At 37.5% G+C, this 16682-nt stretch overlaps 1 protein-coding gene across 3 annotated transcripts in view; it reads right to left on the bottom strand.

The window, feature by feature from the left end:
- Positions 1-3937: 3937 nt before the first annotated feature.
- LOC110111716 (WD repeat-containing protein 44) overlaps positions 3938-16682 on the bottom strand; it is a 21192-nt gene continuing 8447 nt past the window's right edge. Inside the window, exons 5-8 of one of the 3 annotated variants that reach the window (XM_020843717.2) lie at positions 15959-16041; positions 15662-15755; positions 7791-7918; positions 4498-5025 (exon numbers count right to left, since the gene is read on the bottom strand). In XM_020843717.2, coding sequence (XP_020699376.2) covers positions 4636-5025; positions 7791-7918; positions 15662-15755; positions 15959-16041 — 695 coding nt within the window. In that variant the 3' untranslated portion in view covers positions 4498-4635. Of the gene's footprint in view, positions 5026-7790; positions 7919-13779; positions 13884-15661; positions 15756-15958; positions 16042-16682 lie in introns of all 3 variants that reach the window. The other 2 variants (XR_003701319.1, XM_020843712.2) reach the window with 2 other exon arrangements.

The following is a 16682-nucleotide window of genomic DNA, read 5'->3' as shown; positions in this document are numbered from 1 at the left end:
TTTGGATTGAAGAAGGATATAACGGAGTTTGTATTGAAGTATGAGGCCAGTTAGCCAGTGAAGGCAAAGCAGCAAAGATCGTGAGGTCTTCTATAGTCATTACCTATTCTATAGTGGAAATGAAAAGAGGTATTACTAGATTTTGTTATAAGTTTTCTCAGATTGAGGCAAGGACATGATGTTATTTGGGTTGTTGTTGACCAATTAGCAAAATTGGCCCATTTCATTCCAATTCGACAGAAAAATATAGTGGATATGTTAGCACAAATCTATGTTAAAGATTTTATCAAATTACACGGTGTGCCAAATGTGATTTTATTTGATTGGGATGACAGGAGGTATTCAATAAGGACTGGGTAAGAATTTGCACTTTAGAACAGCTTTTTGTCTGCAGACAAACAATCAGTCCAAAGGACTATTCAAGTACTGGAGGATCTTTTGAAACTATGTGTTTTAGCTTTTAGAGTAGTTTGGGGGATCATATCCCTTTTATAGAGTTTGCATATAATAATAGTTATCTATCCAGCATACATATAGCTTCTTAGTAAGCTCTGTACTACATAAAATTAGGATTCCTTTAACTTTAATAGAGGTGGGAGATAGACAAGTGATAAGTTCAACATTTGTGGATGATACTATAAAAAAGATCCTTTTTATTAGAGAAAGGTTAAAATCTACACATGATAGGTAAGAGAAGTACTACAATTAGAAACAGGTTGGTTAAGTTTCAGATTAGCGACTTAGTTTATGTCAAAGTCAACCCTATGAAAGGTGTCAGTAGATTTGGGAAAATTAGTAAGCTCAGTCCTAGGCATATTGAACCTTTTGAGATCATTGAGTGAATTGGTAGTTCTGCTTACAGGTTATTGTTACATGATCATATGTTCGATATTCACAGTGTGTTTATGTATCTTCTTTGAGAAAGCGGATGTCTAATTCTGAGAAGATATTTTCTGCTAAGGATGTTGAGGTTCGTCTGAATCTATAATACAAAGAAAAACTTGAAAGGGTTTTGACAAATGATGTAAGAAAATTAAGAAGCAAATATATTCATATGGTCAAAGTACAATATAAGCATAGAACTGTAATAGTAGCTACTTGGGAAAAGGAATCTAACATGAGGTAGTTGTCCAGGCTTATTCTGACTCATTCTAGTCTGAAAATGTTGAGGCTAATATTTTTCTTAAGGTTAGTAGATCATGAAAGCCCAAATTTTTTATGAAATTTTTTAACCTAGAGAAGACAATAATTATTTTAGGAGTCATTATAAGTTCAAATTACAAATCGTCTTTGCCAGAATACTTATAGTATTGTGCTTTAATTACCCTATTTTTTATAACTTTTGGGCATTGTTGAAATTTCTTAAGAAATCAATATCTATCGGTACAAGTGGGGTTTTTGGGACCGTTAGGTGTCCATTTTGTAAACCGATTTCACCAAAAAAATTTAAATAAAATGAGTAAATTTATGGACTTTTTTTTGTAATTTTTGGAATCCCTAAAAATAATTTGGGTTAAAATTGAATAAATTATATAATTATATAAATATTATTTTATTATTTTAATATAAATATCTTTAACCATTATAAGTTTTCATTAAATTCTTTTTTTTTTCTTTTAATTTTCATTAGTAGAGAGGTCTTGGGTGAAATAAAGAAAAAGGAGTGGAGAGAGAGGGAAAATTTTCATTTTGGAGGTCTTAGAACCATTTTCGTCCATCGCCCAGCTGAGAAACTTATTCGGCTTGACATAAGTCACATTATGCTCATCTCAATTTTCAAAAATGCATAATTTTTATCAGTTTTTTTATTAAAATTTTGTATCCATTAGCGAAAAATACGGATAGCTTTGCACAGGTAAAACTTTCACAGTGTAACATTTTATATATTATAGAGATTACGATTACGTATATTTTGAATATTTTATAAAAATTTTATAAAAGGGGGTTAAAATTTGTGGGGTTTTTTTTGAATAAAAAATTATTTGGATGTTAAAAATTAGTGTAGTACAATAAAAATATTAAACCATGTTGGAATTTCTATTTACGACCGTTATACAATGCTGTGCAATTTTGATACAAGCTCAATTATTCTTTAATTACTATAATGTGATGATATATATGAATATGTGATTAAATTATATATGATAGGAGTTATAATGGGCCAGAATTTGTTGAGATTTTGTCTATATCAAAGGATTGCTAGGAGCAATAAGGTGCTAGAATCCTTTAAGATTCTATTTGAGATAGGGATATGTGATATATTATTGTGTTATAGGCACAAACAAAAATGGAGTCATAAGGAGCCAGAATCCTATGAAGTTCTGTCTATGTTTGAGAAATGTGATATGAACTGCTATGTGATGTGAGTTTCAATTTATTTATTTATTTAGCATTATTATTTAAATCAAGAAAAAATTGTTATGCATTTATTACATTTCTTAGTATAGTGATTTATTTAAACTTTATTTAACTACTTTAAAGATTCAGTAAAATATTTGATAAAGGAATATTTAGAAATTTAGATTGGTTTATATGGCCTGTTGAATTGTTATAGCTCACTGTGATTTTGCTTCTAATTTTTTAGGATCTGGGAAGGGAAAGGATATTGTGGACTTGCATTTTAGGATCAGATATGAGGTTATAGATAATTTGCTATTTTGATTTTTGTACAATCATAGCTAGTTAAATTTTTAGTTCTATGGCTCTTATCTTTAACCATGTACTATAATGTAGATATTTATTTTGATGAAATAAAAAAAACTGGTGGATAAGTTTATTTTTAGTATTTGAATTTTTAGTAGCTCTGTAATATGTAGTTCATTTCAATCAATATTGACATAAAATTAAAAATAATTCCAAAACAAGATCTTGAGATTTGTTTGTCACAACTCAACACGATAGAACCTGTCATAGTCGAGTTGGGTTGTGACAAGTTGCCTTCATAATTACAATAGAACAGAGAGCATCCATGTCATAGCAGCATTTTCTAGTGTTGTTGCTCCTCCATAACTAGCGTTGTTGAGCTTTCTAGACCAACTTCGCAAAGCTACATACATTTCTCATATTTTCAAATAAGTTTATTTTTAAACTTTTGAGTTTATTACAATATTCACCTCCAATAGAGAGCACAACATCGTAGCACCATCATACAACACTGCAGCGCCCTTAGAACTGATTTCTACTTGTTAAATTCCCTGAATTTCTTTTTAGTTAAACACAAAAATTATTTATGACTAACATAAACAATGAAAATAATTTCTAAGACTCACAGAAAATCAGGAAATACAAATTAAAAAAAAAATAGTCTTACTAGGTTTAATTTAGGTCATTATTTATGAATGTATTTTTTAGTTATCATCATCCAATCGACATCATCATCCTTCTACCATATCTCTAGTACACTCCACTTTCAAAGAAAGTCGAGCTCATATTCATACTTTAAAATCTTGTATTTTCTAATTAAGAAGAAATAATAACTCTTTTAACTTATTTATATAGTGGATCATCTAATTTAGGCCAGCCTTCCCTCTTCAAGTTCACCACAAAAAAAAAAATAAAAAATAAATAAAAATAAAAAAAACTATAGTGCAAGAACTTCACACAAAGATAAGACAGAAAACTCTCACTTTAGTTTCATATATTTTCTACCTTGCAATAATAAGAAAAATAAAAAATAAAAAGTGTTAAGTAAATATTAAAGTAACATACAAAAAAAAAGTCATTTAACATATTTCAACATACAGTGAAGAGATGGTTTAACTTAAATTATTTAGGTAATATAATTTTTAAGTTAAAATGTAGTATGCAAGGCACATATTTTGGACACGTGTCAATCATTATTTTATTTATTTTAATTGGACATGTATGAGGTTTCCCTCATTTCCAATTTAGCCATTTCAGATTTGCTCGAGTTGTTTCAAGTTATAACAGCCAACAATGAAAAAAATGGATCAGATGTTTCTCATACAAAGTAGATCAAAAGTGCAGAATATCTACTGACAAAAACAAGATATTTTGCTATAATTGCAACATAATCAATTTTTAACTTAAGAAAATCTATTCACAATCCTTGCAACAAGTCAAATAGATCTGCTCTGTCACACTCTTTGAAGGAAGCTTGCTTCTTCGCTTGTTTGTCAGAGCTGTTTATGTTCTTTAAATCCAAAAAATAAACGTTATAATACAATTTCCATATGACACCTTGTTAACATCAGAGATGATGTCAAAGGATTGCTCCACTAAACTCTCTGATCCACATGAAATGAAGAATTTACAGAACCATGAAGCATACTGAGCAACAAGAGAAGATGACAGAGACCCAAAGGTATGGATAGCAGGATTTACAGTGCATATAATCTTCAGGCTTTCACCTCTTAAATAATGAAAAAAATAGCACAATCTTATCATCCTCCTAGAACAAGTTGTTCTGCCTGCTAAGCCTCACAGGCAAGCCAAAGTTTTGGTATATCCTGATATTACCTCCCAGGTCTGCAGTAACAACAACTAAACCCCAAGCATTTGAACTCTCCAAACTGTTTGTAACCACCTTCCTGCTTCCACCAACCCATCCCCAAGATGCAAATGACGACGAAGAATTAATGGAAGACCGTAGTGAGCGCAAAGAAGATGAGTTGCTCAGGCCAGATGCTGATGGTTGCACTTTGTCGGGGCTTGTAGGGAGTATTTGTTCCAGCAAGCCCTTCTTTGGGAAGGAGTCATGTAGGCTGTGGCTTGATTTCTGTGATCTGTTTGATGGCCCCAAGTTTCCTGAGGATGGCAATGGCAAAGTTGGCTTCTCATGGTTGCTTCCATTGTTCGGCCATGGGATTGCAACTGAGACATCCTTGCAGTAGAAGTACTCGTGGGATCGAGTGGTAACCCAACCCTTACTTTTCCCTCCACCACCGGCCCTATGTGCTGTGCCACGCTTCCATATGTACACATTGGAGTCCTCGCTCGCACAGATGATGTATTTTCCGTCTGAAGAGAAGGATGCTGATATCTGACTGCTTGTATTCCGAAAACCTGTAGGTGATAACTTCATCAGAGATTTTGTATAAATAGTTTCGAATGTTTCTTCAAACTACAAAACATCTTTAGAATTTCTTGTTTGGTGAGTAGTATAGAGGCATTGAAAGTAATAATAAAGCTTTTAGTTTCTGCAATGTTATACACAATGATTTGACGGTTATCTATCATCCAGTTTCTCAAATACAGTTGGTGGAACAGCTATTTGCAATACTTGTGAAAAAACTCGACCGAATTATTCAGCTCTTCTTCTTTCTTCTCGTTTGTTTGGTTTATAACATATTTGTATCAGATCCACGGCCAATTCCAGCAAACACCTCGCCAACGAAATCATTCATGACAAGAATTCATTGCATGAAGAAACTTCCACTCAATGAGAATGAAACATTTTCTTCCTTCAGACTATGAGCAAATGCTCTATTTGCATACCAAAGATGCATTCAAGGATATTGAATGATAAGTGCCTATATCAAAGAGTTCTATTGCCTCAATACTATGAATAATTTAAATGAAGTAGATCAACAATTAGTTATGAGATATATAAGGAGATAGAGAGAATCAATACAAGACAAATTAGAGATGAATTTGATTTGATCACTTTCACAAGCTGTCAAATTCATGTATAACCTCAACTTGCATCAATCAAGGATGCCACCATCCAACCAGAACCAGAACCAGAACCTGAACCACTTGCCACCATCCAACCTGAACCAGAACCTGAACCACTTGCCACCATCCAACCAGAACCTGAATCACTTGCCACCATCCAACAGCCACTACCTGACCCCGAACCACTTACAAAGCCACTCCAACCCATAAGGGAACGCTACCTTGCATGAGATCCTACTGTCGGGCCCTTGGGAGAAGATCATGGTAAATTCACTTATCTGGTTCATTATACACGACCTAAATCCTCCTTAATTCCCATAAACAGCATCAAACCAACCGGTTGGGATGATAAGGAACTACCTCCTCCAAAAGAACCACCATCAACTCCATCAGAACCATCCAAGGCTTGTTATACTATTAACGAGCAATTAGCTGACCTGGATTACCCCAAACTAAGAAAGATGGCTTCCAAAGCAGAAAACCTCTACGCCTCTGTATCTTCCAATTATCTGCCATCCAATGAACCCGTCATGGGACCAGTAAATTACCCGCCAGCTACCAATACCTCCACACAAAATGACCCTTCACTACCATATCCCTTTCAGTATTATAAACCCAAAACCTCTCACTTCCGAAAATCATTTCACCAAAATATGTGGAACTTGCCTTCCGCCCATAATAACCAAGGAGTTCGACTCATTCTCCCAGATGATTTCTCCTTATATGATGATGTTATTTCAAGATGGGAATCTATTGCCCTGAATCTCCTTAATGACAAGCAGTTCGCCGATAATAAGGCGAAAGTACTATTTATTGAAAACCTGCTTGGAGAAGTTGAAAAGAAAATCTGGATCCAATGGCGCATGGCCTATGAAACTGAGTACGAGGCATTAGTCAACATCGCTGATGACCCTCAGAATGTACTATCCCAGATAAGAATAATTATTACACTTGAAGATCCTTATCAAGGCTCGACTGAAGAGCAGAATAGAGCCTACCTCGACCTTGAAAGATTATCATGTGACCAGATTAAAAATATGTTCGAGTACATGAACGATTACAAGGTTCTAGCAGTCAAATCAGGACGTATGTATATTAGCTCGGAACTATCAGAAAAATTCTTCAAAAAGATGCCCCCCATCCTCGGAGAGGAAGTAGAAAAGGCATTTAAACAGAGGCATCCTGGAAACACTATAGGGGTACTCCCTCGAATCAAATTCACCTATCAGTATTTAGCAGACCTTTGCAAAAAGGCTGCCATTCAACGGGGAATTAAAGACCTCTATATGCTGAAAAATACCTATCCCTGGGTATTACAATAACCAAAAGAGGTTTGGGCTAAGAAAATCTAGGAATTACAAAGGTAAGCCACACGACACCCATGTTCGTGTCATTAAAAACAAAAATAAACCAAGAAGTACAAAATGCCGATGCTATATATGTGGGGAAGAAGGCTATTTTGCTCGAGAATGCAAGAGCAAAAGGGGAAATATGGCACGAGCTGCTGTAATCAACAACCTAGAACTGTCAGATGATTACGACGTTCTATCGGTCGATCTCGACGAAGACCCATCAGATGCTATCTGTAGCATCTCAAAGGGAGAAGGAATAAACAGCCTAATGCACATACGACATGCGTTAGAAGACATTCCTGATGAAGTGGTAATGATGCTAAATGAAGATCTTGGTTGGCGATACAAAGTTACACTCACAACATAACAAGAATAATACAAGCATCAATGGGAGCATAATAGACCCATCTCAGGGCCATACTCAAGGTGCACTTACTGCTCAATCATCACAAATATCCAAATGCGTATACACTGTAACAATTGTAAAATCACCGCTTGCCCTCTATGTGCAACATTTTACCTGTCAATAACTATCCAAAAGGAGCTCATTCTTCAACCATATCAGAGCAAGGAGAGCCTAATCCAAGAGCTAATCAAATATTCAGATCATCTTGTTGAAGAAAATAAGAGGCTAAAAGAACAGATCAAGAATATGATGGAGACACACCTTGAAGCTGAAAGAAGAGAATTGCTGCTACACGACAAAGGCAAACAAACTACCGAAGGCAGCGACGAAGAAGAAGAAGCACAAGAAACTCGCATCATGATTGAATACATCAAAGAAAGTGTAGAAATGCCTACCAGGAAGGTTTTAAATCGCCTCTTCAATATTGTCATTTTCTTTGAAATACCAGACGTACCAGCATTCAGCCTCCGAGCAATAGTTGATACCGGTGCAACATCCTGCTGTGTCAACACAAAGGATGTACCTGAGGCAGCGCGCGAAGAACTCAGCTATCAGGTATCGTTCAATGGAGTAAACTCAATATCCCAATCACAAATAAAAGTCAAAAATGGCACCATGATTATAGGTGATAATAAATTCCGAATTCCCCTTATTTATTATTTTGATATGAATACTCGAGATGGAATTCAAATGCTCTTGTGATGCAACTTTTTACGAAGTTTACAAGGAGGGGTACGAATATAAGGAAATATGGTAACCTTCCACAAAGAAATCACCCCCATATATACAACACCAGATCTTGAGATTGCATCCAAACAAATCGAGGAGTTAGAGATCAATTATGAAGCCTATCTGGAGCTACAACCAGAATGGATCTGTACAAATCGGCAGATGGAAGGGAGCCATTCCTCAAAAAAATTAAGGGTGAAGGCGGCCATGGATGGATCTTCGAGAAATAGGAGGTTATGGAGGATTCAGGGGACATGGGGTAGACCCACGGGTGAGGAAGCTGAAGATGCCCGTCTTTGAGGGTGAAGGCGGCCATGGATGGATCTACAAGGTGGAGCAATACTTTGCTGTCAACGGGTTCACAGAGGATGAGAAGTTGACAACAGCGGGTTTGTGTCTTGAAGGAAAAGCCTTGGCATGGTATCAGTAACGTGACAAGAGGGAGCACATCCGGAGCTGGAGAGAATTCAAAGATTGCTTATTAGAGCGTTTCCGAGCCGATGGGGGAGGAGACTTTCTATGAGCAATTCTTTTCCTTGACTCAGGAGGGGGCTGTGACAGATTATCGGGACATGTTTGAGTACTTGGCTAGCAGATTGGATCACATTTCAGAGTCAGCTCTAGAAGGGAACTTCATAAAAGGGCTGAAACCTGAGATACGAACAACAGTCAGGGTGCTGGAGCCGAGGAACCTAGGGAAGGCTATGGAGCTGTCACAGTTGGTGGAAGATCAGAAGAAATCAGAAAGAGGAGCTCGAGGAAACTATTCAGCGGGATCATACAAGATGACTACCACCTTCTTACCATCAAAAGGGACAGCACCAAGGAGTCTGAAGGAAGCGCCAAAGGAGAAAACGGATGGGGGAAATGGCGGACAATTCAAAAAGCTGACAGAGAAGGAGATGCAGGGCAAAAGGGCAAAGGGGTTGTGCTTCAGATGTGATGAAAAGTACATGCCGGGGCATAGGTGCAAGGACCGAATTCTTCAGGTTCTCCTTGTTTGTGAAGACGATGAAGACGAGGAGGGAGGTGGGAGCAGATCTGAGGAGGAGGAGAAGCTGCACCTGTATATGGCAAAAGTCTCTCTGAACTCTGTAACTCTGTAGTCGGATTCACTCCGAGTCACACTATGAAAGTGAAATAAGAGATAGTTAACCGTGAGGTGGTGGTGTTGATTGCTAGTGGGGCAACCCACAATTTCATTTCTAACCAGATCGTTGAGCTGTTGGGGATGGAGTTGGTGGACACAAGAGGTTATGGGGTGATGATGGGCACCGGAAAGATGGAAATGGGTAGAGGAATTTGTAGAAGGGTGGTGCTGAAGATTCAGGAGATCCAGGTGAGGGAGGACTTCCTTCCCTTGGAATTGGGGAGCACTGACGTCATCCTGGGGATGAAGTGGCTACAGACATTGGGGGAGACCAAAATCAATTGGGGGACAGTAGGGATGGAGTTGGTAGTGGGAGGAAGGAGGAGGATGATTCAGGGTGATGACAGGCTGACCAAGGCAGGGGTTTCTCTCAAATCCCTAATCAGAACCATTAAAGAGGGAGGAGGCTACTTAGTGGAGTTGCACCGCCTGGAAGGGATCAGATTAGAGGAAGAAGGCAATGTTCCCACTACAGTTCAGCCGCTCATACACCAGTTCAGTGAGGTCTTTCAACCTCCCCAAGGATTACTTCCACAGAGGGAGTTGGAGCATGCCATTACGTTGAAAAAAGGGGAGACACCGATCAGCATCCACCCTTACCATTACCCACAAATTCAGAAAGATGAGATTGAGAAGTTGATCCGGGAAATGCTGAAGGCAGGGATCATCAGACTCAGCAACAACCCTTTTTCTAGTCTAGTTCTCCTGGTCAAAAAGAAGGATGTGAGTTGGAGATTTTGTGTGGATTACAAATCTTTGAATAAAAGCACTATAACAGACAAGTTCCCAATTCCGGTGATTGATGAGCTGTTAGACGAGCTACATGGAGCAGTGGTGTGTTTTATAAGCTGGACTTAAAATCTGGATATCACCAGATCAGAATGAGGGAGGCAAATGTTCCAAAGACAGCGTTCAGGACACATGAAGGGCATTATGAATTTTTGGTAATGCCCTTTGGATTGACTAACGCTCCTGCTACGTTTCAGTCCTTGATGAATAGGGTGTTCAAGCCGTACCTTAGGAAGTTTGTCCTAGTTTTCTTTGATGACATTCTGGTATACAACAAGACTAGGGAGGAGCACTTAGAACAATTGAGGATGATCTTAGAAGTACTGCAGGAGAATCAACTGAGAGCCAACCTGAAGAAATGCAGTTTTGCTCAATCCAGTGTGGAATATTTAGGACATGTGGTATCCCAAGGAGTGGCAGCGGACCAAACCAAAATTGAAGCAAGGCAGAAATGGCCACTACCTAGGAACATCAGAGAGTTGAGGGGCTTCCTAGGATTAACTGGCTATTACATGAAGTTTGTGAAGGGGTATGGCACCATTGCATGGCCCTTGACTAAGCAGCTGAAGAAAGATAACTTCTCTTGGGGAGATGCAACGACCCAGGCCTTCGAGAGGTTGAAGAAAGCCATGACCACTGTTCTTGTTCTAGCCCTTCCAGATTTCAGCCAAGCCTTTGTTGTAGAGACCGATGTGTCAGGATATGGGTTGGGAGCAGTGTTGATGCAAAACCACAGGCCTGTAGCATACTTCAATCATGTGCTATCAACTAGGGCAAGACTGAAGTCAGTGTACGAGGAGTTGATGGTGATTATCTTGGTCATTTAGAAGTGGCGCCCCTATCTTTTGGGTCAACACTTCATTGTCCGGACTGATCAGAGGAGTTTAAAGTATCTTTTGGAGTAAAGGATGGTGATCGAGGAGCATCACCGGTGGCTATCCAAACTTTTGGGATACGATTTCGTGATCCAGTACAAGCCTAGTTTGAAAAATAAAGCAGTGGACGCCCTATCCAGATATTTGGGGGAGCTTCAGGAGTTAGCTTTGTCTGTACCATTGATGGTCGACTAGGGGGCCATCAAGGAAGAGAGCAGGTTAGATGAATAATTGGGAAAGATCAGGGAGGATCTGAGGAAGGACAAGAGTAGCCATCCGGGTTACTGCATTGAGGGGGAGAGACTATTGTATCACGGGAGGTTTGTGATGCCACGAACTTCCATAAATATTCCCCACTTGTTGCAGGAGTTCCATGGCAGCGCAGTTGGAGGCCATTCAGGAGTGCAGAAGACATACAGGATATTAGCAACTGAACTCTACTGGAAGGTGATGCATAAGGATGTGGAGGAGATGGTGGCAAGGTGTGAGGTGTGTCAGAGAAATAAATACATGACAATGGCACCAGGGGGTTACTCCAACCACTGGCACTTCCAAACAGAGTATGGGAGGAAGTGTCCATGGATTTCATCGATGGCCTACCCCGCTCAGAGGGATTCACAGTCATCTTGGTAGTGGTGGACCGACTCAGTAAGTATGCACATTTCATCCTCCTACGACATCCGTACACCGCGGTATCAGTGGCAGCAGCTTTTATCAGGGAAGTTGTTATATTACATGGGATGCCTGAATCAATTATGTATGATAGAGACAAAGTGTTGTTCCTTAGTCAGTTTTGGAGGGAATTATTCTGAATGCAGGGCATTGTCCTCAAGAGAAGTACTGCCTACCATCCTCAGACAGATGGACACACATAGGTGATAAACTGGAGTTTGGAAACATATTTGAGGTGTTTTGCTTCAGAAACATCATGGAAGTGGGCTCAATGGTTACCATGGGCGGAGTACTGGTACAACACCTTGTACCATTCTGCTTCTCAGATGACCCCATTCAAAGTGTTGTATGGGAGGGACCCCCCACACCTAATACACTATGAGAGAGGAAGTACACCTATCTCTTCAGTTGAACAATACCTAGAGGAAAGAGACCTCGTGTTGGAGGAGTTGAATAAACATCTAGGAAGAGTGCAACAAATCATGAAGAAGCGAGCAGATACACACATGAGAGACATACAATATGAAGTAGGGGAGAAGGAGTACTTGAAGCTAAGGCCCTACAGGCAAAAATCAGTGGCTAACAGGAGAAACAAGAAATTGGCCCCGAGGTACTTTGGTCCCTATGAGATCTTGGGGAAGATTGAAGCAGTGGCGTATTGTCTGAAGTTACCCTCCTCCGCTGCCATACATCCGGTGTTTCATGTGTCACAGTTGATGAGAGCACTTGGAGAGCATGCAACTAGTGTTGAATTACAAGCATCATTGACAGAGGATTTGGAGGTGGTCATAAAACCAGTGGAGCTAGAAGGGGTAAGATTGGATAAAAAGGGAAACAAAGAGGTGTTGATCAAATGGAAGGATCTCCCCGACTACGAGGACACTTGGGAGCCCTATGAGATGGTGAAGCAGCAATTCCCATACTTTCACCTTGAGGACAAGGTGAATCTTTGGGAGGGGAGTAATGTTATGCTTGTACCAGTCCCTGCTGGACCGGTCCGGTTCTACACCCGGTGGGCCAAGACCGGGCGGAACCAAGCAGAGGGGGCGGTAGTTTGGGCGGGCCCAAGCATGCGTTAAACACTTCGTTTGGAGGGAAAATTTGAATTAGAAGGGTGTTTAGGGAATTTGTATCTTTCCTTTAGTTTTAATTAGGGAGTAATGAGGGAATTAAGTTTCATCTTGAATTTGAATGTATTTTTGAGATCTAGGGTTTTTTGCTTTGAGCTCTTGGCATTGCCAGAGATTGGATAGTTGTTCTTCCTCTCGGATTGAAGAAAAAATTGTATCTTTGCTGTTTTATTCATCGTCTAGTGGAATACAAGCTTTTCTTTGAGTTTTCTCTCCGATTTCCCTGGATTGGTGCTGTTTTTCTGCTGTAAACAGCAGATTTCTGCTGTTTTTCTGTTCTGGACAGCAATATTATCGCTGTTAATCTCCGATTTGGGTTAGGGTTGCTTGCGAACTCAAGTATTTCCTATCATCATCTTACAAAGTTGTTTGAAAATTTTAAGATAACAAAATTTATACATTAATGTGGTAATGTGTGAGTTTGTGGTCACTATTGTACACTTCTTGGACTTTATTATTAGCTCTCTAAGTATCTAAACTGACCCCAGCAACATCTCGATAATTTGGTCATGACTGATCGAAACCTCAATCACAAAAATTCAAAGTTTCCATGGCTTAGCGAATTACAACAATAACAACAAGCTTTCATCCTGCTACATGGGGTCGGCAACATGAATCATTTTTCTCTATTGTGTCCTGTTAAGAGTTAAATTCTCATTTAAATCTAACAAAAAGGTCATTTCTAATATTTTCTAACCAAGACTTTTTAGATCTACCTCTTTCTTAACATAAGCCAAATTTAATACATCTAGTCTCCAAACCAGTCATCAAAAGGCCGCCATTTTATGTTATAAAAGAATTCATAAAAGGATTTAGCAATCTTAACAGTCCCAATTAATGATTATTTGAAACAAAAAACCATTGTTTAGGGATCCCAACAACAAACCATCTTTGAGAATATCAAACTGACTCTATGCAAACTGTTCCAAGTTGAGTTTGAAACATATGTAGCAAACATTGGTGCAGCACTATTGTAAGACACGTAAAATTTTTCAAGAGAAGTTTAGTTTTGCAAAACATAAGTGATCAACTTACGAACATGAGCTATAAGCCATAGTCAGAGCCCCCAAGCACTATGAGCATTACTTGATTCACCAAGTGTCTATTTATATAGTGATCACAAATCACTACAACTCTTGCAACCTAACAAAAAATTGATCCGTATGAATGTGAGATCTGTTATGTTCCTACAAAAATTCAATTTCGTGCTTAATCATAAGGCAGGAAAATGTAACAGAGTAGCATGCTCTTAGTCAAAGAACAAGTCTACTGGTTGTTATCCAAAGTATGATCACTGGGATAGAAACTATTAAGGAGCAGCATGCCTCTGATGATGACTTTGCAGATCCATAGAGACATTGCCGCTCCAATTCATTGATCTCCGACTACAAGAAGAGATTGGGATATTTGTTTAAGGGAAATCAGTTGTATATTTTCAAATACATCACTCCAAGATCAATTAATTTAAGATATGCATGTTAGAGGTTTAGGCGCTGATACAAGCTCAATTCTTTTGGCTGAAGTTGCACCACAATGTTCGCCATTATGTAGAAATATCACACATAACATACTTATAATCGCAAAACACAAGTTTGTACATGTTTTTACATATTATGCAGACTATATAGGAGAATTTGAATCTTGATTCTGTCCTTGGATAGCCAAAAGATCAAGAGAAGATTCAATTCAATTATGGTGGTTGTTAATTATTTCTAAAAAATGTCTCATTCTATTGCTTGCATAAAGACTTTTGATGCCATTAACATTGCCTGAATATTTATTAGAGATATTGTCCGATTACATTGGATTTCAAGAAGCCTCACATCAGATTGTGACGTTAAATTTATAAGTTGTTATCATAGGTCCAAGAAGCCTCATACAAGATGGCGATATGGTTACAATTTATCTTCGTAGAGAGCAATTTCCAATCTGCACTTCAAGTTAAGCCATGCAAATTGGACCCTTCTCCAATAGCGCAAAAGTTCAATGATAATGCATATACTTTATTAATGCCACCAATTTAAGCAACTCTCAACATTCAATATTTTTTATAGTTATGAGTAGCACCCTACTGATGGCGTTTTGATCAATAAACAAAAATCGAGTTCTTCTAAAGTTGACGAAAATCTTGGGTAATTACACCCTGTTCAAAGGATAGAACTATCTTTGTCCTCCATTTTCAATAGTTATTTCCCTTATATCAGCTTAAATAATTGTTAATACTAAAGAAGAATCAGTAGTTTACTTTGGCTGCTAAGTTGTTTGTTACTTTACTGTTTTGTTAAAAGACAGTTAAATGGGCAATGTTATATTGGCGGAGCAGCTTTTTTGCATTACTTTTGAAAAATCTCAACCAAATTATTTGGTTCTCCTTCTTCTCCCTTTCTCATTTGTTTGGTTTACACCATAAGCATTATTCCTACAAACTTGACTTGCTTCTTCCAGATGAGAGTTAATCTAGAGAAACATCAGAACTACAATGGTTATTTAAAAGCATCAGATAGAACATTTCTAATCTGAGTCTGTTTGAGCAATAAAAATTATAACGTTTAAGGATTCAATCATATCAATATCATCACGTGTTGAATAGTTATTGTAGAAATTCACAGTATTTCTTATTATATTATATCTTCATTATAAAAGATATTATACTTAACATATTTTGTTTTAATTACCTTTTTTTCTTGCCTCTATGTTTGCACAAAATATATCAATATATTTCTAAATTCAACTAAAAGTCATTACAATTCTTGCTTTCTTGTAACATCTACACGCTCTTATAATATGAATGATATATCAAAGGCTCAATGACTTATTTTAAATGGACAAGAACAGCACATAAAGTTATAGTATAAAAGGTAGACTATACCAAAAAAAAAAAATTGCAAAATGTTGTACAGATAATCATGGTAGAATCAAACCTCTGAATTTGTGAATAACATCAACACCATCGAAGACTCGAATCTGTGAACCAACAGATGTCACCATGACTTGGGATGGATCATCCGGCGCATACTGTTTGAATAAGTTAATTAGACATCTACCAACCCAAAAGCAAATATAGTGTTTTTGCACATTTAGAAAATTAATATCTGGATGTTATTATAATGAACCAATAAAGTCACCATATTATGAAAGTAAATAAGAAAGAAGAATTATGAATATCAAAATATGTATCCTGTAAATTATAATATAAAGAAAGCAAATAAGAAAATTACCTGGAGCCCGGTTATTTTCTTTGCATGCGACTTCTTTTTCTTGTTACTGATATCTACTTGACTTTCTTGAGAAAGTTTATAATCTGTCACACATTTTCAAAAGAAAAAAAATATAGTGAATTCAGTTAGCCACAATGATTTTCAGAAACTTATGCTTTCTAGCAGATATGCAATCCCACATTTGCACTAATTTTTCATTTTCTTAAGAAAGTCAAGCACAACAGGCAATTTTATATATGCCTTGCTGAAATTTTCAAACATATAAATCCAAAAATCATATTCTCCAGGTTCCTCTACTACTAGATTGATCACCTATAGAACCATGATAACCATTCTCTTTGTATGCAAATTCTTGTTGCCAAACATTCAGCATCAAATTGAGTGCTATTTTATTATTCATTGCATGTAATCAAATAGCCATATTTAACGTCAAAAATCAATTATGTGAAATCATAATATCTTAAATTCATCTTCCATTTTCTTCTATCTTTCATAGTGAATCGAACTTATGGAAGACGGACGGTCCATCACCATAGTCAATGTTTTCTTATCTTGAATTTTTTTGCTAATTTTGAAAAGTGTTCAAATTTATACACAGTATTTTTACTCGGGGTTCGAGATTCTAGGGTTACATTTAAATTCTTTTTTTTAACCACCTCTTCAATAGTTTGCAAGAAAATAAGTGTTGTGACTTAATGAATCCTACTTTTTTTTTTTTTTTTTT

Source organism: Dendrobium catenatum, unplaced genomic scaffold (assembly GCF_001605985.2).
Source record: "Dendrobium catenatum unplaced genomic scaffold, ASM160598v2 fragScaff_scaffold_737, whole genome shotgun sequence".
NCBI lineage: Eukaryota > Viridiplantae > Streptophyta > Magnoliopsida > Asparagales > Orchidaceae > Dendrobium > Dendrobium catenatum.
This window is presented reverse-complemented; position numbering and strand designations above follow the sequence as displayed.